General features: G+C 42.1%; 1 protein-coding gene across 1 annotated transcript; it reads left to right on the forward strand.

The window, feature by feature from the left end:
* Positions 1 to 8,158: 8,158 nt before the first annotated feature.
* Cdkn2c (cyclin dependent kinase inhibitor 2C) lies at positions 8,159 to 13,447 on the forward strand. Its single transcript, XM_057783468.1, has 3 exons — positions 8,159 to 8,794; positions 9,247 to 9,386; positions 12,696 to 13,447. Exons 2-3 carry the CDS (start codon positions 9,258 to 9,260, stop codon positions 13,071 to 13,073), a joined length of 507 nt encoding a protein of 168 aa, XP_057639451.1. The 5' UTR covers positions 8,159 to 8,794; positions 9,247 to 9,257; the 3' UTR covers positions 13,074 to 13,447.
* The last annotated feature ends 9,290 nt before the right edge of the window (positions 13,448 to 22,737 follow it).

The raw sequence follows: 22,737 nt of genomic DNA on the forward strand, positions 1-22,737 counted from the left end.
TTGGCTGTTTAGCTCTTTATTAAACCATCAGGCGTTTTAGACAGGAAAGAATCACAGCTTCACTGAGTTATACAAATGCAGCATAAAAAAAAGCAACATATCTTTACATCATTAAACAAATTTCCACAGCATAAGCAAAAGTAACACACCTTAAAATAATATTCCATAGCAAAAGCTTGCCTGAAGGTCAGAGTGCAGAGCTAAACTTCTAGAGGTCAGGGAGTGGTGACACACACCTTTAATCCAAGGACTAAGGAGACAGAGGCAGAGGGATCTCTGTTAATTCAAAGCCACCCTGGGCCACACAAGATTGAATCTGTCTGAATGAGAAATAGAGCTCACACAAACGTGATCCCAGCACTTGAGATCACACACCTTTAATCCCAGCACTGGGGAAATGGAGACAGGAGCAATATGGCTGGGCGGAGAGAGGACTATAACACTGAAGGAGACAGGAGCTCAGTGCAGTCTGAGGTTTTGTGGAGACAGATGGAGTCTGGAGATACAGTGTGAGGACAGAATCACCCCATCAGTATGAGCATTGGTAGAGGTAAAAGAACTCTCTAGTGGCTGACCTCTCTGCTTCTCTGATCTTCAACATTACCCCCTACATCTGACTCCAAGGTTTTATTAAGAACAATTAGAATTCGCGTTACACAATGCTGCAAAGTTGTGTTTTCTAGAGCGGGGCGATGGTGGCGCACGCCTTTAATCCAAGCACTCGGGAGGCAGAGGCAGGCGGATCTCTGGGAGTTCGAGACCAGCCTGGTCTACAGAGCTAGTTCCAGGACAGGCTCCAAAGCCACAGAGAAACCCTGTCTTGAAAAAAAAAACAACAAAAAAAAAAAGTTGTGTTTTCTATGGAAGACATGTGACTGCCTCAGAACTCATTCAAACACTGCACAGATCCCTCTTGCCCTCCGTGTCTCTTCTCTCCATCTGAAAGTTAAAACAATGTTACGGTGTAGTAAGAACACAAAAATGGCCTGAATATTTATACGACTTTTCAGAACTATTTTTCCAATACTTGGCTGTAGAAACCTGAATGAGCTGTCCAAAATCTTCTCCATACAAGTATATTATACACTTTATTTCAGTCAGTCTTTACAGCAACTATTTGACCCAATGAAAAGTTTCTCTTGAAAGGTTAAGAACTTGCCCAGGTTCATCACAGAAAGCAGAAGGCCTAGGGTTCTAGGCTAGGTCAAAACCAATGTTCTTCCCAGTTTCTCTGGTGACTCCCTACAGTACCACCCTCCATGATGTCAAGTTTATAAAGTAAATGAAAAGATTGTTTCTTTCCTATGGTCTAGCTATTATGATTAGATGACCAGCATCCAGAATAAACATCGACAACAGAAAACTTGAAAGGAAAACATTGAATTAACATGAGAAAGTAATCACTTTTTCATTTTTCTAAAATTCCATTTTCAGAAAATTTCATTGCAGTGCCAAAAATCAAGAGAATAGAAATTCTTTTTCCATCAGTATGCAAAATCCTTTTAATCCCATTTTTCATACTTCACTAAAGTAGACTTTGGCCTAATTTAAATACAATCTTCTAAAAACTTCATGTACTACCTCTTTCTATAACTCTTTTGAGTTTTAACTTCAGTTTTCAACTATAAGTTATTTTGCTATTATTAACACTTATTTTACTAGTGACATCAGTGTAGGAATCCACAGAGGCATCAGATTCCCCTGGAGCTGCAGTTAATAGGCGGTTATGAGAAAACCAACAAAGGTGCTGGGAATCAAACTTGGGTCCTCTGTAAGAAGAGTCTGAACTCTTAGCCACTGAGCCATCTCTCCAGCCCCTATTTAACTAAATTTTTATTTGAAATTATTTTGGATTCATACCAATAACATGCCCAGATCCTGATATTTTTGAAGAGTCAAGAACTTTATAAACTGTCCCTCAACTTGGCTTTGCCTAATGTTTCCTCAGACTTACCCTGAGTGTGTGCTAGGCATGGTGACACATGCCTTCAATCCCAGGATTGGGAAGAAGAGACAGAATGGTACAGAGTTAAGGGAAGCCCTCATGGGAGCAGGGGGTAGGGGAGACTATACTGAGTTTGTGGATTTTGAGTGGGAATACTCAAAGGCGATAGGTCCCTGTCATCGCATGATATTGGGGTCTTCGTATTATCAAATGACTTACTGTGGTGTTAAATTTGATTCTTTGATTGAGATACCTGAAGTTTTTAAAGAATGCTTTCTGTTTATTAGGTAAATCATGAAACTAATATTACTACCAATTTGAATCCCTGTCTTAGTAATCAAACAGGTAGTTTATCCAGTGATTCTTTTTTTTTTTTTTTTTTTTTTTTTGAATTTTTCGAGACAGGGTTTCTCTGTAGTTTTTGGTTCCTGTCCTGGAACTAGCTCTTGTATACCAGGCTGGCCTCGAACTCACAGAGATCCGCCTGCCTCTGCCTCCCGAGTGCTGGGATTAAAGGCGTGTGCCACCACCACCGGGCTATCCAGTGATTCTTAAGAGTCTAGTGGCTGATTCTGGATGTCTTTTATTATTATTATTATGTATACAATATTCTTTCTGCGTGTATGCCTGAAGGCCAGAAGAGGGCACCAGACCTCATTACAGATGGTTGTGAGCCACCATGTGGTTTCTGGGAATTGAACTCAGGACCTTTGGAAGAGCAGGCAATGCTCTTAACTGCTGAGCCATCTCTCCAGCCTGATTCTGGACATCTTAGTAATGGGAATGGCCTAAGATTTGGAGCCAAAGATATGAATTCAAGTCCTATATTTGTTGACTTTAAATCATAATTTCAAATTTCCCTCATTAAAAAAGAGAATTATATTTACTTCTCAAAGTTGTAAATTTTAAATGTGTATCACATTTAATAAATGCAGAACACTGCAAGCATTACTTATTAATACATAATCTAACTTAAGCTTTTAAGTTATTTGCTGGCATTTTTTCCTACTTTTCAAATAAAAGGGTTTGTTTTTTTTTAAGGAATCCCTCAAGTATTCATATGAAAAGCCTGCTGGCTCTCGGAAATAAATGCCAAAGCCACAAGTATAAGCAAGTTTTAAAAGGCCCCCTAGGGGACCACCTCTGTTATCTATAAATTCAACAAAGAGAAAGACTTTAAAACCAAGAAAGTATAGTTACCTCATGCACATTCCTCAAAGCTAGCCATGTAGAAACTCTTCACTGACTGGAGTCAATGTGGGAAAAGCATGAAATAATTTAACTAAACCATATGCTTGCTGTACGACCTGCAAGATGATTCCCATGGCTCTTAGTACTTGATATCCAACTATGCAGGTGACCTGTAAGCATTCGGGGCACTCAACTATGTTAAAAGAAAACCTGTTAATCTTCGATGTAATGGAGCGCCTGTGAGTCTTCCGAGTACGTGTTAGAATATGAGCTTACAATGGACAGATGCTTTTAAATCTACCTAAGTGAACTAGCCCGCACCAAGTAAGAAATCTTCTTTGCAACTGGGTGTGGTAGCACATGCCTATAAACTCAGGAAGGCCCCAGAGAACCTAGACAACAAAGAGGACCCTAAGAGAGACAAACACAGATCTACATAGGAAGGTGAAAAAGACAAGATCTCCTGAGTAAATTGGGAGCGTGGAGGTCATGGGAGAGGAGAGAAGGGGAGAGGGAAGGAAGGGAGGGAAGTAGAGAAAAATGTATAGTTCAATAAAAACAATAAAATAAAATAAATTAAAAAAAACTCAGAAAGGACTAAGAAGCCTGAGGCAGAAGGCACAGGAAGAAAGGGGGAAGAAAGGGGAAAGGGAGGGATGTGAAGAGGAAAGGGGAGGAAAGAAGGATTTTCAGCAGTAGCACTTGATTGTGCTTATTTATTTATTTACATACTTATTTATTTTGGTTTTTCAAGGCAGGGTTTTTCTGCAGCTTTGGAGCCTGTTCTGGAACTAGCTCTAGCAGACCAGGCTGGCCTTGAACTCACAGAGATCTGCCAGCCTCTGCTTCCCGAGTGCTGGGATTAAAGCACTGGGCCACCACTGCCCAGCTCATTGATTGTGCTTATTTAAGCTCTCTCACCTAGATTAACTTTGTGCTGCCAGTTCTGGTTCACACAGTAGGCAGAGGAAGCACACTCTGAAGCATCAACAAAACCAAAAATACCAAAACCAATTTTTTCTAAGAAACAGTGTCTTGGAGGCTGGAGAGATGGCTCAGAGGTTAAGATCACTGACTGCTCTTCCAGAGGTCCTGAGTTCAAATCTCAGCAACCGGGGCTGGAGAGATGGCTCTGTGGTTAAGAGCATTGCCTGCTCTTCCAAAGGTCCTGGGTTCAATTCCCAGTCAACCACATGGTGGCTCACAACCATTTGTAATGAGGTCTGGTGCCCTCTTCTGGCCTGCAGGCATACATGGAGGCTGAACACTATGTATATAATAAATAATCTTTAAAAAAAAGAAAGAAAGAAACAGTATCTTGGGTTTGGAGGTAGCAGAGAAGGCTTAGCAGTTATGAGCACTTGCTGATTTTCAAAGGACCAGAGTTTGTTTTCCACCAACAACCACGTAAGACAACTCACAGCTGTATCAGGGGATCCACTGCCTTCCTCTGGCCTTCTCAGGTATGTCCACACACACACACACACACACACACACACACAATTTTTTAAATTTATTCTTTATTTTTGATTTTTCAAGACCAGGTTTCTTTTGTAGCCCTCGCTGTCCTAGAACTCGCTCTGTAGACCAGGCTGGTCTTGAACTCAGAGATTCACCTGCCTCTGCCTCCCAAGTGCTGGGATTAAAGGCATGCACTACTACTGCTCAGCCACATAAGTTTTGTTGTTGTTGTTGTTTTTATATCCCAAAATTTCCCCTTCCCTCCTCTTCTCCCAGTCCCTCCCCAAAACTCCCCCCCACCCCAATCCACTCCTCCTCTGTCTCTTCAGAAACCAGAGGGCCTCCCATGGATACCAGCCAGTCACCGTATATCAAGTTGCAGTGAGACCAGGCAAGTCCTCTTCTATTAAGGCTGGATGAAGCAATCCAGAAAGAGGAATGAATGGGTTCCAAAAGCACACAAGAGAGTCAGAGACAGCCTCTACTCCCATTGTAGAGTTTCTCATAAAGACCAAGTTACACAACTGTAATAATATGCATGCAGAGGACGTAGGTCAGTTCCATGCAGGCTCCCCAGATGTCAGTTCAGTCTCTGTGAGCCTTTATGAGCCCAGGTTAGTTGATTCTGTGGGTTTTCTTGTGGTGTCCTTTACCTCACTGGCTCCTACAATCTTTGTTCCCCTTCTTCCACAGGATTCCAGAGCTCTGCCTAATGTGTGACTGTGGGTCTATGCATCTGTTTCTATCAGCTGCTGGGTGGCACCTCTCTGATGACAGTCTAATGAGTATAGCAGAATGTCGTTAGGGATTTTTTTTTTTTTTTTTTTTTTTTTTTTGCCAGTCCTATTTGGTTCTCTCCTAGGTCTCTGTTGTAACCCGCTTCTGGTTCCTGGTCCTCTCATGGTAGGCCACATATGTTTTTAAAATGAATCTAAAAAGTTAGTGTTTTAAGAAGGGCAACTGAAGTCATAAGAAGAGCAGAATTTTATCAAACTGCTTTAACTCCTTTTTAAATTATTCATGTACTTATTTATTTTGAGACAGGGTATCTCTATGTAGCCCTACCATGGAACTCACAGTGTAGATCAGGCCGGCCTTGAACCCAGAATTCTGCTGGCCCTGGCCTCCCAACTGCTTTTTATTTCTTTACATATTACCTGTGGCCAATGGGATGTTAAAATCTTCCTTCTTAAGGCCGTGTGTGTGTGTGTGTGTGTGTGTGTGGTTTTTTAAGACAGGGTTTCTCTGTAGTTTTAGAGCCTGTCCTGGAACTAGCTCTTGTAGACCAGGCTGGCCTTGAAATCACAGAGATCCGCCTGGCTCTACCTCCCAAGTGCTGGGATTAAAGGCGTGTGCCACCACCGCCCAGCACAAAACTCTTAATACAAAAAGGTAGTGTTGCATACTTGTAATCCAACCTTACCAGGCTGATGCGCCATTATAAGTACTAAACCAGTCTGAGATGCATAAGGAGCTGTAGGCTAGGCTGGATAAAAGCACCCTAAACCATAAGTTTTCTTTACTCAGGTATTTGGCAAAGATATTTTATTTGATGAAAGTCAGAACACATGTACACTCCTTTTTTTACAGAATGCATACAATTTTATTCTTTCTTATTACCATGTTTTCCCCAAGCAAGATGCCATTACATTCTAGAAGGTAATATTTCTAAGTTGGATTAGTGCCAGTTATCACTTTAACAGTGCCAATGTCCTATCCCAGTTCCCAGAATAAGCGATTGTACAGTATGCATGGAATCCTAAATACTATAATGTTAAAAATATCTGTTTTTTTAAGGAGTTCATTTTTTTTTGTTCTTGCCTGATTCACAATATTCAGCTTTAGTTATGCCAGAAACAGCTCGGATTTTTTTTTCCTTAACAATTTAAAGAAACACTGCCAAATTCTTGCTGGTTTCAACTTTCCCTAACAGCCAACCTGTTTCGAGATGATTATCCAGATGTCTCTGCCTTGTTTTTAATACTTCCACTTTACTCCATGGAACTGGGAACAGATGTTGCTTGAGGATATATGTGCCGTGACTGGTTCTAATTAGACAACTTGTCATTTTTTCCTTAGTTTCATTTTGATCACGGGATGCATCATACATTCATGCTGGTTTGTTTGTTTGCTTTTTAAGAAGAGAGGGCAGCAATCTCACATACCTAAAAGAGAACCTCAAAAGTACAGAAAATTGGTGCTGGATGTGAAATAAATAGGGGTAGACTTGTTTTACACTTAGACCACCACCCCCACCTAAAAACAACCAAGCCTCCATCTAGTTAAAGAAATTCCAAAACAAAGGCATAGCATTGTTAGAAAACATTTCTAACTTATTGTAAATTTTGCTTAAAATTAATCGCAGTTCTCCCTTTCCCTCAAGAACAGACGCCACCTATCCCAGAACTTTAAGGCTTCGAAGTTCGTTATGATTTCTTGTAACATACTTTCCGTTCTCCTACAACTCAGTCTACAAGACTTCTCCACTGTCTGGTGCTGTCAGTCAGGTCGCTTCTGCAGCCCTGGCAATGCCCTGACAGGTGCCAAGGCCTGTGCTGGAGCAGAGGAGTCCAGCCATAGCGCGCTCCCGGAGGAGGCGGAAGCCCCAGGCCAGGCCGCTCGAACTCGGCGAACCTGGCCGGGGAGCGCGGAGGCGGTGGAGCCGCCCGGCTCCTTCCGAGGAGACTCCGCCGGCGCCCGAGTGCTCTCCGCCCGTCAGCCGCAGGGCCGCGGGGCCTCTAGGGCCTCGGCCCGCGCTGGGTTGCTACCATTGGGATGCCTCCCGGTAGGGGCTCGGCGTCGTCGACGACGGCCAGCCAGCCCCGAGCCAGCAGGCCCGTCCGGGCGGCACCGATCCCGCTACGGCAGGGTTGGCAGGCGGAGCCGGCAGGCGGAGCCGGCAGGCAGGAGCTGCGGCGCCGACCCGCAGACCCAGGCCCAGCGCGGGCCGAGGAGAGCGCCGGGCCGGGCGGGGGCGGAGCGAGCGCGCAGCCGGCTAGTGCGCCGCCAGGGCGGAGGGCGGGGCGTGGGCGGCGCCGGGCCTTCCCGCTCCCGCGGCGCGCTAACTCGGCCGAGCCTCCTTAAAACTCTGCCGTTAAAATGGGGGCGGGTTTTTCAACTCAAAAAGCGCTCAATTTTTTTCTTTTCAAAAAAAGCTGATGAGGTCGGAAAAAAGGGATAAGAAACCGGCACCGTCTCTGCAGAGGCAACCGAAGCAGCAGTTGCTTCAGCGGAAAAAGAAGCAAAGGAGGGAGGGAAGGAAAAGATCCTAAAGAGGGAAGACGCGCAAGTGCCTGTAGCCGGGAAGGGAGCAGCGATCAGAGATTTTGGGGAGTCGGACTACAAAAGAAACTGTCAGCCGCGGCTCGCGAGGGACCGGCGCTGCTTGATTCGGCTCGGGGACCCAGCTGGCTGGCAGCCGCTGCCTTGTCCGCGGCACAGACTAGGGACACAGGCCGGAGGACCACGGAGAACTGACCAAGTGGCACCGAGCTCCCCAGCTGCTGGACGGACGCCAAGAAATCGGCGGGATTGGCTGCGCCCGGGAACTGTAGCGACTGCCCATACTTCTAAGGACCCTTCCCATCACCGGAGGCTCCCAGAAAATCGGACAAGAGGGAAAGACCGCTGTAGAGGCGACTGCCACCGCTCAGTGAGCGCTTGCAGTGGAGAGCCTGAGCTAGCTCGGTCGTAGGCGGGAAGTTACTGGCGAGCTGGCCCGGTACAGCCGCGATGCTACGGCGAGCTGCCCCAGCGACTGGAGCCCGGTAGACGCGTCCCTCGTCGCCCTGCACTTTCTTCAGGCTGCCGGGAGCCCCGGGACCCGGCGGGACCGGCATGACGGGCTTGGCGGGGGTCTGCTGCGCGCCCACCAGCCTCCGGAGACCTGCGCCCTGCCCGGCTCCCACGGCCTCTGAGGCTCGGCAGCCCGGCGGTCGGTCTCCGGGGGCTCTTTTGAAGAGGCCGAGCCCGCTGGGGGGTCGTTGAGACCCGAGAGTTGAGGGCCACGGAACTGCTGCTCCGGTCTGCCTTGGGCGATCGTCTTTTAACCCCCCCAGCACGTCAGCATCCAGCCACCGCGGCGCTCTCCTAGCGAGCAGCACTCGGGACTACCCCCTTCAGCGAGACGGATGGAAAGCGAGTCCTGCGGAGGACCTGCCCCTGAAGTTCTGCCTCAAGTCACCATTGTGAACAAGGGTGGGTTAATACCTTTTCTTCTCTCCAATACTTTTTCTTCCGCAGTGTTTTCTGAGCTGACCTAGTCCCTTAAAGTCTCCGCACATCCTCCTCACAGAGCTGTGAAGTTTAGGTACGTGACAGCTCTGCCTACATCTCACGTCCAGAGTAATTAATCAAGAATGCCTGTGTGTCTGTATGTGTCTCTGTTGAATCGCCAGAATCCTTAGGGGTTAAGCTAAAAAGCTAGGAGAAGAGCCCCTCTCCAATGGGCTCAGTTTTGCTGAATAATCACGTGTGAATCGAGGGGCGGGCTTTTGGCAGGCCGACCTTACTAGTATTTACTACCAAGCTCTACTCCAGATTAACCATCCCAGTCCTTCTGTCAGTCTCCGATGCCATCATGTAGCCTGATTAAGAGCCAAGGAAAGGGGAAAAGGAGAAGCAACTAATCGTCTTTTCCCGATCGTCAGGACCCTAAAGAATGGCCGAGCCTTGGGGGAACGAGTTGGCGTCCGCAGCTGCCAGGGGGGACCTAGAGCAACTTACTAGTTTGTTGCAAAATAATGTAAACGTCAACGCTCAAAATGGATTTGGGAGAACTGCGCTGCAGGTTGGTATTCACAGAGGTGGGGAAAACAAGTTACTAAGGTTGCCTGGGTTTCTAAAGTGATAACTTTCCCGTTTCGAGGGGTACAAATCTTCACCGTTTTAAAACCTACTTGGTTGCCATATTTTATATCTTTTAAGTGGATCCAACTCCCCAAAATGACGTACTTTGGAGAAACTCGTCAAATCCAATAACATCCTCAATATGAAGAGAATCATAAGTTTGGTCATAATTTTTGAAATGTTTTTGTGACATTGGAGATTTTAAAGTAGTCTTAGCGTCGAAATCTGTTTGTTTTGTGCTGTGTTGTTTTAGATAGCTCTTTAAACACATTATTATGGTTATTATTTGAAGTGAATACACAGCTAATAGTGGTTTTCACCTATTTTGTACCCAATAATTGACTTTAAAGTTAATTTCCTTGACTACTAGGAAGTATGTTTTCCCTTCAGCTGCTTTATATCTTAACAAACGACCTTTCCTTGTCTGGAATGGGATAGCCTGGGCACCAGGACAGGATGTACATTTCACAGTTGACATCATACCTACTCTTCAGGAGTGAGGAGAAATGAAAAGTTGAATTTTCTAACCAGAGCCGAGCAGTAGTGTTTTGATTATCCCCGTGGTCATGCGGTGCTATGCTCTAATTTTCAGTAATTAGATTTACAGGCAGCAACTGACACATGTCCAGCTGCCAAGGATGTACCTGATAATATTTTCCCCCTCTAAATGTTGTCATGTAACTTTCCTGAAAGGCTTAGAAACAAACAAACAAAAGTGGGACAGTGATCTCCAGTGGTTGCTTTCATTGTGTTCTGATGGTGCTCCTGGGAGCTTTTCCTATCTCGAGCAGCTTTTGAAAACCCACTGGGGTAAAGGCAGCAGAGCTTTGTTTCTGTTTTAAAAATTAGAAATGTCAGTGTCAGGAGATGCCATAGTGGAAGTTCACATGGGCTGTGTGCTTTAGATCAGAGTACAGCTGGCCTTGCAGAGTTTTCACTATAGAGACAGCTTATGCAGAGATACTAAAATATTTATCTTGATTCAGGTAGATTAAATAAGGAAGGGTTTTGTTTTTGTTTCACCAAGACTTGTGTTCTGGTTTGGTGATGGTAGCAATGCCATAAATTCCAGATCCTGAAAGGTTTGCTGTTGAAAATCGGAAGATTAGTGGTCAGTTTCACAACGTAAGAGCCACTTCATCCATGTTCAGAAGAGGACAGTACAGAATCTTTTACAAACAGGACAGTTGGACAATTAAGATAATTAAATGTTGACAAGCATCTAAAAATAACTATCCACTTATGTTTGTATTAACAAACTTAGATAATACCCACTTATTATAGCTTAATATCAGTACAGATAATGAGGCATACACACACAAATAGGAGTCTTTTTCAGTATACATAATCCTGACTCTGAAATAGTGTCATCAGATAGAACTTCCTTCAGAAATATTCGTAATATTACTATCACTTTCTGCCAAGGATGACAAACTTTAACCTGTGATTATGTTTTTTACTCATCTGCAGAAGCCTTTCCCCTTCGCTGCTGTCTGCAGTCAGAATAATCACAGGCCTTCTTCTCGCACATCTGCTCTGAGAGATCTAAGGTCTCTATTTCTTGTTTTGCTCACCTTTACTCTTTAGATGTGACTAAGGCAAAAAATTAAATTAGACTGTAATAACCAGAAAATATATTTCATGAGGGTTCTGGAAAAATAAATTTTGGGTCATTTTTCTACTTCCCTAAATGAAAAGGTGAAAGGATTTTATTAAAGAGGAAATTTAATATCATGACAAAGTGTGTAATTTACACTTATAAAATATTCATTATAAATATATTTTATTAATTTTCAATTCTTTAAAAACCTTTTAAAGATATTAAATCAACTTTGTACATAATTTCAAGGGTATTACTTTTTGACTCTAATAAATACTGAATGTCTAGTAAATAGCTCACTTTTTATTATATAACTTGGATTCATATGAATATACTTAAATATAACTGAAACTAGTTCAAATGCTGGAATTTTCTGGCATGTTAATAAGAATAAAATGTTTCACAAGTAAATGATATATATATTATAGTCTCAAATGCTGTTATGCATAATTTTTACTGATGAGAGATCTGTAACAGCCATCTTCTAAAATATAATACATTTAAATAACAGTAAGTAAGTCTTTATAACGTAAGTTATTTTGTGCCTTGACAGAAAGTATTGATAGTATATTCTGGCTTTCAAAACACTGTTAGCTTACAAATAGCTCTTCTTAAATGTTATGAGTGCAAATGGAAATTCGGCAGGGTCACCAGTTGATTATTAAGTGACTCAAACCACAAGATAGGGCTGTCTGTTCCAACACACACAGTAAATGTCTTACTTTTGCTTTTGCTCACTTGAATATCAGAAGGCTAGTTCGATCTTTGAGAATTTCTAACTGATATGGTAGGATGGCTATTTTATTCTTTTCAAGATTGGTAGCCATGCAGTCATTTCCTCTCTAATAGAAGGCATACCATCAACTTAGTTTGAAGCAAATTGGTGTAATAAGCAACGTAAAACACAGTGGTTTAATTAATACCTTAATAACTCAGCAATATTCTGTAATTTGAAATGAATTTGTAATTTGGAATGTAATTTGAAATGAATTCTAATCGTGGAATGTTTCTAGTAGCCAATATTTATAGTCTGTAAGGAAAAAACCTCAATGCTTGAAAATTTCAGGCATTACCTATTTGGAAGGAACTTATAAAACTAATCATTTAAGAAAATATCAACTCTGAGATTCTAAAGGATCAGGTCTACACTAAATGACACTTATCTGGGGGTTTAAAGAAACCCAACATTATCTGTTTTCAGTAACTATTAGGAAATAAGTCTTCCCCATTTAATCTTCCAGAACCATACTGCAGGTTTGTTGTATGGGCATGAATGAGCAACTAGGAGTCTCCTTACTCAAATACCAAATTATGTTTCTTTTAGGGAATTCAAGAAGAAAAAAATAATAAAAAGGCTACATAGGTTTTCGTGAATGATAAAGAACCAAATTAGCCATCAAATTTATTCATGTTGCAAAAATTCTGTTTATTGATTAATTTATCCCACCTCTGGGCTCAATTCGGATATTGCATCAATAAGATGAATTTTGGTAATTTTTCTTCTATTTTTACCAACTGGTACTTTCCTGCTACACCCCCTTCAGACTCTGTGGTATGGATCGTCAGTCAGGACAGGGCAGATAGATGTCTTTAAAGACCGCTGCAGCTTGAGCGCTGGAGGGATTCTCCCATCTCTAACTTCTTTCCTAGGTTATGAAACTTGGAAATCCGGAGATTGCCAGGAGACTTCTACTCAGAGGTGCTAATCCCAATCTGAAAGACCGAACTGGCTTCGCTGTCATTCATGATGCAGCCAGAGCAGGTTTCCTGGACACTGTAAGGGCTCTGCTGGAGTTTCAGGCCGACGTTAACATAGAAGATAATGATGGAAACCTGCCCCTGCACCTGGCTGCCAAAGAAGGCCACCTCCCTGTGGTGGAGTTCCTGGTGAAGCACACAGCCAGCAACGTGGGGCATCGGAATCATAAGGGGGACACCGCCTTCGACGTGGCCAGGTTCTATGGAAGAAATGAGGTCATTAACCTGATGGAGGCAAATGGGGTCGGGGGAGCCACAAATCTACAGTGAGTGTGGGGAGGGCTTTCGCACGTGGCCTTTACTTTGTCAGTTAGTTGGTTGGCTGTCCTGACTGGTTTACTATCACTTGTTAAAATATAAGGTCTTGTTTTCTTTTTCTTATTTTGAGCAACTAGCTAAATCCTTTGAAATTGCCTAATTGGAAATCTCACTACAAGTTTATGAAATATTTAAACATCTTTTTCACTGTCAAAATTCTGATTTCTAACATGTAATTGCAAATAGCTTTGCCTTTCTTCTGGATATTTTATCTGTGACTTTTTTCTTTGCTTCCCTTTGCCAGTCTCAGCGTCTGTCCTGTAGACCTTGTTGTAAACATTACTTGTCCTGATGCATCTTTGCTTAATTAAAGCACATTTTCAGAAGAGGACCACATTTTCCTGTGATTTTTTTTTTTACTTCTTTATAACCTGCACACAACTTGCCACTTTGTAAGAAATATGTTAAAAGTTCAGAATACTCTTAAGTCTTAACATTAGAAAAGAACACAGTGGAAATCTAGTTATATTGTGGTCACAGTGACGTTATTCCTTTTTTCCTGCCCCATGCGCCACCCCCCCCCAATATTTTATTGACTAATTCCTCTTTTATTAGTATTTTGGCTTCAAAAAGGAATATGAACAGCATTTTTGAAGAACAGACTTGAAATTATTTGTGTGAATTCATTGTAATGTCCAATTTTCCCTTTTTTCTCAAAATCAAGTCAACCAGCTAAAAGGGAGATTTCAAAAGTAGCTATCTGAAAACAAACACCAGCTCTAAAAAGTCGGTGCTGAAAGCAACCACTGCGAAAGCGCTTCCCCTTGGGTGGCTTTTAAAGTCAAAAAAATGAAGCAATTGCTTAATGCATTTCTCAAACTTGTGCGACAAGTACACCAACCCAACCCTGGCCTTTCCGCATGAGTTTCAAAATGCAAAACTACAGAATATTTAAGTATTAAAATACAAATGTCGGTGTTCATGATGGGAGACTAAAAAAAACTCAGCCAGAAAAAAACCAAAAGGTATATAAAGACCATAACTCCCTAGGGTCTGCAGAGTGAAAATATGGGGACTTTGACCGTACTTAATAAGCAACTCCTCCGTATGGTACTTCATTTCTTTTTACATAGCCTTCTTTTCTAAATGGGTCTAAAATCTTTTGGGGGGGGGGCATTTTAGCTTAGAAAAATAAATTGTTGGGGAAACTAAACATTTCAAATTTCCAAAAGGATCTTCTTCACATCTAGTAGTGAGGCTGCCTTATTAGTTAAAGAGAGTCTCCAAAGGATTTGAGTGCGGTCACCATTTATACATTTATAAATACTGTAGTCATGATTTGCCACACAAACAAAGATGTTTTATGTGGAAGTTCCCTCCTCTGCTTCATAAGCTCTCTGCCCTCAATTCAAAAAGAACAAAATACTTGAAGGTTTATTGAAGGGCACGCCTCTGATGTCTGCCTCAGCAAGGACCGCGAGGGCTGCAGGCGAGTGGTTGTAAATAGCATATCTTCTAGCAGAATATTAAAGACTCTGGGATGAGATGCATAAACATTTTCACTGTGGGGTTAAAATTTGCATTTCCTAAACTGAGTGCAATAAGATTTTTACTTCTGCCTCGTTTAACTGCAGTTTTACATGAGTTTATTTTTATTTTCAGTGGCAGGGTGACATTAAACTTAGGAAAGTTTTGAAGGTAGAAGTAGAGATGATCTAAAAGGAAAGTATCTCTAAGAATAGACTCAATATATAAAACATACAGTTTTAGTAAACTGAGTCTTTCCAAGGAGTAGCACTATTACTGAAAGTCGAGCTTTAAAACCCTTCTTACAAATTCCAACCATAAAGTTTGTGATTCCAAATTTACAGTTTAATTGACTCCCGTACTGTGTCTCAGCATTTACTTTATCCCATGATGTAAAATCACCTTTCGCGCTTTCAAATACAAAGGCACGAGATGTCCATAAAGCAAAAGACAAGGACTGTAATTGCTTTGTTCTCGGGTGGTCTGAGCACAGCAGAAGGAGAGGCTGCCCTATCTTCATCAGGCTAAGATTTGCTAGGCATTAAAACATCTCCACATTACCCTGACTCCTCGCAGGAAGTAGCTTTGCTAATCTGAGTATTTTAGAAATGAGTTATGTGGTCCCCTCTAGGAAATATGAAAAGCTATGCAATCTCTCAAAAACCTCGACAGTACTCAGAACTCTTGAATAAGCAGAGAAGGGAAGGGCACTACTGAGCTTAATGGGGGTCTAAATTGCATGGCGCTCAGGTCGGGAGAAGTCTGAATTTATTCAGGCGCAGAGTAAGGATGAAAAATCTAATTGAATAGAGTGCCCGGAACCCCAGGGGACCCTGCTATATCAAAGATAGAGGTTATAAAGCAGAGATGCAAGCTGAGTTTTCTCCAGTGTGCCTCAATCCATGTCGGGGGGGGGGGGGGGGGAACTCAGGACCAGCCTGGGTGCAATAAACTAAAACCATTTACACCTGCAAAAAGAGGGCGGGATTGTGCCCTAACGGGGTCTCAGTCCACATTCTAAAAATGGAGTCACTAAGATCTCTTTCCTCTTATTTCTCTGGTGAGTCAACAGGGTTGTTTGTTTGTTTGTTTTTAATGAACTTCAAGCAGTAGTGTGATGACCTCTTGAGTGTGCGCACACACAAGCACGCGCACACACACCACTGTGGGTACCTGACAAATACATAAAATATTGTTTCCTGGGAAAACAGTTTATTTGGCAATATGATACATTTATTTTATCTTGCTCATATTGGATGCTGGAATTTGTGGCAGGGGACTTTCAAGTTTTCAGTTGCTGGAATGGCGTTTTAGGATTTCACCAGGGTCCAAGAAATACTGGGAGGGGAATTGCAGTGCTAGAACGAGAAAGCGTCATACTTGAAAACCTCCCTGGCTGTTCTAAGCTACCTCGATGAAAAGAGTACAGGGGAGAAAGCCCTTAGTGTGTGTAGACTGATGCTTTTACCCGGCTGTTTCCTGCAAACCGTCCCACGGTGACACTTAGTGAGAGGCAGAAAACAAAAATTCCGCCTGAGATGGGAGTAAAGCTCGCCCAGAGCCAACCTCAGCATCTGTGGAGGGGCTGCAAACACATCTTTTGTGTCCCAGACTCAGACTCTGGCTGAGGAAGAAGCTGGTGCCGGGCGCTCCTTCTGTGCGCGCAGAAAAGCCCGAGGGTGGGGGTGGGGGAGCTGCAAAACCGTTAGCTCACTTTTTTCCTCCCCCCCCCCCCCCCGGTCCTCGCAAAGGTCTCTTTTCTCTTCTCTTCCTGTCCAAATATTTCAAATTTCCGCGCCTTAAATAACAGTCCCTTTTATTTAGTTAGTTTCCTCGGCAGGTTTGGAGGCCGGCTGGTCTCTGCCCCTCTATGGCCCCGGGGCTCCTCAGGCCCCTTGGGGCTCCTGCAACCCCCACATCACCCCGGGCCCAGCGCGCTGCACAGAGAGCGCCTGGGCGAGCCACAGCCCCGGTCCACCGCGACCTCGCTTGACCTGGGTGCCCAGGCACCCGGAGCCATCGAGGCCGCCCCCAGCCCGGACGGGAGCCGGCCGTTCTCCCACCCCAACTTCCCTCCCCGAACTTTAGGAGCCTGCCCGGCTCCGGGCTTGAAAGTCCACAGCCCTGCGGCGGCAAAAGGCCAGGGACGGGAGGAGAGCGGCGAGGAGGCCGGTGGCCGCAGTCCGCGGCAGCCCCCAGCCGCGGGTAACCTTGAGGGCGCCCTGGAGAGTGCGCGCGCGGCGGTTGTGGCGAGCTGGCTCACCCCGCTGGGCGGGAGGCGGGAGCTGGGAGCGGGGAAGGGGGAGCCGGTCGGCCCCAGCGCCCAGGGAGTTGGGGGCGACCCTGACAGCCAGCTCCCCGCGCTGGCCCTGGGGCAGCCACCCGGCTGCATGGTGCTGGTCCCGGGGCTGCGGCCGGAGGGCGGCGCGCGAGCTGGGGCAAGCAGGCCGGTGAGCGCCTGGCTCTCCACGGAGGTGAGCTGGTGGCCCGAGCCGCAGACGGGCTGCACCCACTCGGTGCCCCACGGCCACCAAAGCCAGCGCTTTCCTCCTCAGCTGGCAATGACAGCTGAGGACAGCCCTGCTCCCAGCCTGGCTAAGAGGCAAATTCTTCTCTGGCTTCTTAACCTTTTGGACTATTCGCAAAATTGCCCCATGGTTTTGCTTTTCCTCCGTGCTTTACTAGACATCCGGAACCGAAAACGCACGTTCATTTGGAAAGACCCCAGCCTGAATAGCGATCTTCAGGGTTGGGGAAGGTGTGCAGAAGAACACCTAGGAGTCTTAATTTTATTTTCTTTCAGTCTTAAGCGATGCCTCAAAAGAATCATCCTTCTCTCCCAACCTCCATATCTGGATATAGTCTTGGTAAAGGAAGACTACTGCGAAATATTTTGCCATCTGTGTAGAAACAGTGTGTGGACCTTAGGTGTTTGAATGTGATTTGGAATTTTCTGTGTTGTCTTTAAATTCTCACCAGACATTTAAGAAAAAAAAAAAAAAGCCCAGCTTGGTAATGGCCGGCAAGTGAGCAAAGGTTATTCCTGCTACCAGAGCACCTGCAAAAGCACAAGTGGAATTCACATATTTTGCTTCCTGTGTTCTAAAATGGATTCTGAACCTTCCAGAGACAACAGCACATAGAAGGAGGGGAACCTGACCTGAAAACAGAGTTTGTATATTTTAAAAATTACACAGGTACTAGATACTAAAACTGTTTCACCTAACCTCCGTGTTTCTGTCTCACTGATCAAGGCAGAATTTTAACTTAGGCCTACTTAATAACTGTATCTACAGCCCTTTTCTCTTCCCTCACACCCCACTCCCCAACCACCACCACCACCACCACCACACACACACACAAATACAAAACAACCAGCCAAAAACAGCAGCTCTTTGGGAGAGGAAGTCAGAAACCACCAATCTCTAGCCAAATACACCTCATTTCTTCTGAGTACTCAGAAAAAAAAATTCTACTTCCAACCAGGGCCAGGGAAGAAATAATTTACTGGGAACACAAACATTTAATTGGCATAATTAAAGTGATATTGTCTCTTAACCTGAAAATAATGGACAGTTTCTGAAGTTGCTAAGTAAAAACTCAGATTTCTTCCTGAAGATATTTGTACCCAGTGACTTCTGCTTTTAATATTTCATCAGTACAGCAAGTCTCTTAGAAAACTCTGGAACTTTATCTTAACCACGTAGAGAGCAGTGTCATGTTGACAGATTTTATTTCTATGCCTTTGGTTTTCAAATTAGTTATGTAAATGGTGGAAGTTACATATAAAGGCAGAATATTCCAACATCTTTTGATGTCGGATTTTTAACTTAGAAATGCAACCAAATTATCAACCATAACACAATACTGTCCACTCCCCTGTTTCTTCTCAGTGTGGTTTGTACACTGGCTGGAAAAAGGTCTGCTCTGAGTCTTGAATATGTGTTTTGGAAACACAACTTCCCAAAATTAAAAAAGAAAAACAAGCTCCCTGCTCTCTGGGAATAGTCCCACCTTTGGCACTTCATGCTCAGCTGTCAGGTATCTTCCCTTACAGGTGCAGAACTATCAGACTGCACTAGCGGGGTCCTTTTGAGCCCAAATAATTCCTGTCACTTTAATGTTTTTATCAAAAAGTGGATGTCTTCAATGATGCAGCAGCACCCAGACAGGCACTGCAGGCCAGCTTTTATGTGCTGTTTAAAAATGACATGCAGTTCTTCCTTTGTCAGTGTACGGAACAGGTCTAATAAATAGAACCACCTCAAAGACCTAGAATAGTTAGTTCTCAGATTAATAGGAATCTCACAGTGTGGGGAAGAGTCACAGTGAAATAAAAGCCCTCAAGTATTAGGACAAGTGTTCAAATTATTAATTTGAGCTGCATCTGATGATGGTGAACAACATTCTGCTCTCTCACTCTCTCTCTTTGTTTAAATAAGCAGTAGCAGATGCTGTAGTACAGTATTTTTAGCTTTTTATGTTGTTTTCCTCATGAGAAAAAAAATTGATCATCCCAGGGTCTCTTCTTCAATGTTAAGTAAAACATAATTAGGAAAAGTATTTTTTAAAAATCATTTACTCTACTAGCATCATGATTTTGTTTGTTTCTAACTTTAAAACCTTTCTCCTCTCTCTCTCTCTCTCTCTCTCTCTCTCTCTCTCTCTCTCTCTCTCTCTCTTTCATCTTCACATTTTGAGTAATGAACAAAAAAATAGCATGTAGGTAGAGATTTTTATCTTTTAAAAATTCCTCCTACCTCGGCTGTCTCTTTTCCCTTTCTTAAAAATCACTTGAGCTTTAAAAACTATAATTAGTACTGCTAAAAAGTAGCTGTTATTCCAATTAATCCAAATTTACCGTGGACCTATGACTAAAAAGGCTCAGTCTGTATTTTATTGGAAGAAAAGGTAAGAGTAAGAAGTGTGGACACTAAGTTAGCAATCATGTATTTATGTCCTGAATGTAAGTGGGGTTGCAAAGGGTGGTTAATATTTTACATATGCTAAGAATTTGTTAGCATAAAATCAAGATATAGGAATATATTAAATGTAATTTGTGGTCTTCAAAGCAATTTAATACATTCCTAATATTAGGAAAACGCTGATTATCTCAACAGATACAATGTAAGCTGTGCAGGTCAGTCTCTGCTGGCTCAGAATCAGGCTGTCTACAGACTGTCTCAAGAAGTTGTCAATAATTATTGAGAAAATACGCAAAAAGTACCAGTATCAAGCCCCAGATGCTTTTAAAAATAAATGGTCCCTGCAGATAAATTATAGAGTTTAATCGTATGCTTAATATTTTGTAGCTACATATTCTCTATGAGCACATAGTTGGTAACTGAGCAAACAATCAAAGCAGTACTTTTTAGTTCTGTCCTAGATGAGTACTTTTACATGTGTGTGTGTATGTTGAGATATTTCTTACCAGAATTCTACACTGAGCAGATGGATATTTTGAACAAAAAATACCAATTTACTTCACATTACTTATTTAAAAGTTATATTATTGTATTCCATGCAAGTATGAGCTTATCGTTTTTGGTTTTGGTTTTGGTTTTTTCATTACAGGTAAGTTCATTTTCATTACTGATCCAGGGAAGTGTGTAAGTTAAGTCTAAGAACTGAAATGCTGAACAAGTCCTAGTTCTGCCTGCTATTATTTGAAGTTCTTGTCTTGGGGCAAGTATATAAAAAACCACTTAACATTCACAGTTCAGAAATTACAAGTACAAAAAAACCAGAATTTTGACATGAGGACAAAGAGATATTTTCAATATTTTAGATAGACATGGTAACAGATTACATATTAACTATGCAAAAAGGGAAATTTGACAAAAATCCGAAATCAAGGACAAAGGATGACCAGTAAAATATATTTGTCCAAGAATAAAACACAGGGCAAAAAACACCAATTTTTAAAAATTACATCACTATAAAAATATAAGCAATTTTAACTTTCTTAAATGAACAGTTTTTCAATTTCCTATGAGATTTTCTGCTGTTTGCATTTGAATAATTCTTTAACAATGCACCTTAGAAAGAAACACTATTTTTCGTAGTCATAACTATAAACTGTGTATATGTGTCTTTCTTACATCTAAAAAGCATACATTCTGTCCCAAACTAACAAGCTCAGCCCCATTCTGAAAGGCCTGGTGGTTGCAGTTGGCCATCTGGAGTAGACTTAGAGGCCTGTTGTGTGTGAGGCCAGCATAAGGCCACATGGGAGAGATCACTGAACTGGCTAAAGCTGGCTAATTTGTTTAAAGTAATCAAAATGGCTCCGAGCTAGTCCAGTGTGTCCACAGTTGTTGAAATCTAACATGAATCTGCCAGAAAAGCAAGGAGACAAATGGAGAGAGGATTAAAAGGAAAAATATTTTAGACTAAGTAATCCATAAGAGATCCACAGGAAAAACCCTAAGGTGAAAATATAATAGAGAATTGTATATAACAGTACTAACTAAATGCCAGCATTTTAACCTGTTTTAAATATTGAAATTGTACACTTCTTCAAACATGTGGCTATTATCTGCAAAAATATTAACTCACTAATGCTCTGATTTTTTTGTTGTTGTTGTTTATCAGGTTCTATTGGAAGAGCTTGTAGCATAACCAACACAAAAAAATTTTAACAACCAGTGCTCCCTAAGGAAAATAGCACTTTTTTTTCAGCAGAAAAGATTATACTGAGGATCGATATAAATTTTTTTATCATTTTTATCCCAAAGTATATTTTGTATCATTGTTTTGAATTCAAATATATGTAATTTAAACAAGACATAATGTCTTTACATAATGAGGATTTTCTACTTAGCAACAGAACATACTGAAGAAAAATAAAATCAAAGCACCAGACATAAAATCCAAGCTACAGAATGACAAGGACATTAAATCAACTAACAGAAAAATCACCTCACACAAAAATCATCTGTCATTTGGAGGGGAAGGACTTCTCAGGAGAACTATTCAAAACTCCTTCCATTAGAGTAAAAGATTACTGGAAAGCAACATGAATATCCAAAACTAAGTGGCCTCTACTTAGGTCTCTCTGATAACAATTTTTCTGAAGAATTCTCCGAGGTTGTTTCAATGTAATTGTGCATATATTTGCAAATAAAAAGCACTCCATAAAATTCTGAGATATACAGAATTGTGTCATCATTTGCAGACTACTAAGTTATATATTATGTACATATACACACATATGAGATTTGGGTAGATTTATTTTTTTATTATTTTTTAATTATTTATTTATTTATTATGTATACAATATTCTGTCTGTGTGTATGCCTGAAGGCCAGAAGAGGGCGACAGACCTCATTACAGATGGTTGTGAGCCACCATGTGGTTGCTGGGAATTGAACTCAGGACCTTTGGAAGAGCAGGCAATGCTCTTGACCACTGAGCCATCTCTCCAGCCCCAGGGTAGATTTATTTTTAAACTTTTTTTGTTTTTTGCTTTTGAGACAGGGTTTCTCTGTGTAACCTCCATGGCTGTCCCAGAACTCAGGCTCTAGACCAGGCTGGTCTCAGACTCACAGAGATCTACCTGCCTTTGCATACAGAATTCTGGGATTCAAGGTGTGTGCCACCACATCCCAGCTTTTTTAAAATCTTAATTTATTCACTTATTCATTTGGTTTACATTTCAACGAGACAAAAGAAACACATAAGTAAGTAATGAATATTTATTTTGCATCTATTTTATCTTATTTAATATTCATAACTCCTTCAAGACAAGGGTTGGGCCTTCTTTTTTTTAAAAAAAATCTCATTCTACCAACCAGAAAACCAGAATTGATGGAAAGTAAGCCCTTCTCTGTAGAAACAAGCTGATAATTTAATAATAAGCACAAAGATTCAAACTTGTGTCTTATTTTTTCCTATTATACTGTGGCCAGATAAAAAATTTCATTAAATTGGCACAAATCAGTCAGGTGGATAATTATGTATCATAAACCCATCGTCATGGTCACCTGATAGGCTTACACTGTTGGGACTTTAGGCTTTCTGCATCTGCAAAATGGAAGAAATAATCCCTAGGTTTTCATGTTCTCATAAATAACAGAATACTCTCCAGGGATCCTGCCCCTCAGCAAGCCCTTTATAAACCACAGCTATTATTAATAAACCACAAGCA

The sequence above is a fragment of the Chionomys nivalis genome, chromosome 11 (genome assembly GCF_950005125.1).
Source record: "Chionomys nivalis chromosome 11, mChiNiv1.1, whole genome shotgun sequence".
Lineage (NCBI taxonomy): Eukaryota > Metazoa > Chordata > Mammalia > Rodentia > Cricetidae > Chionomys > Chionomys nivalis.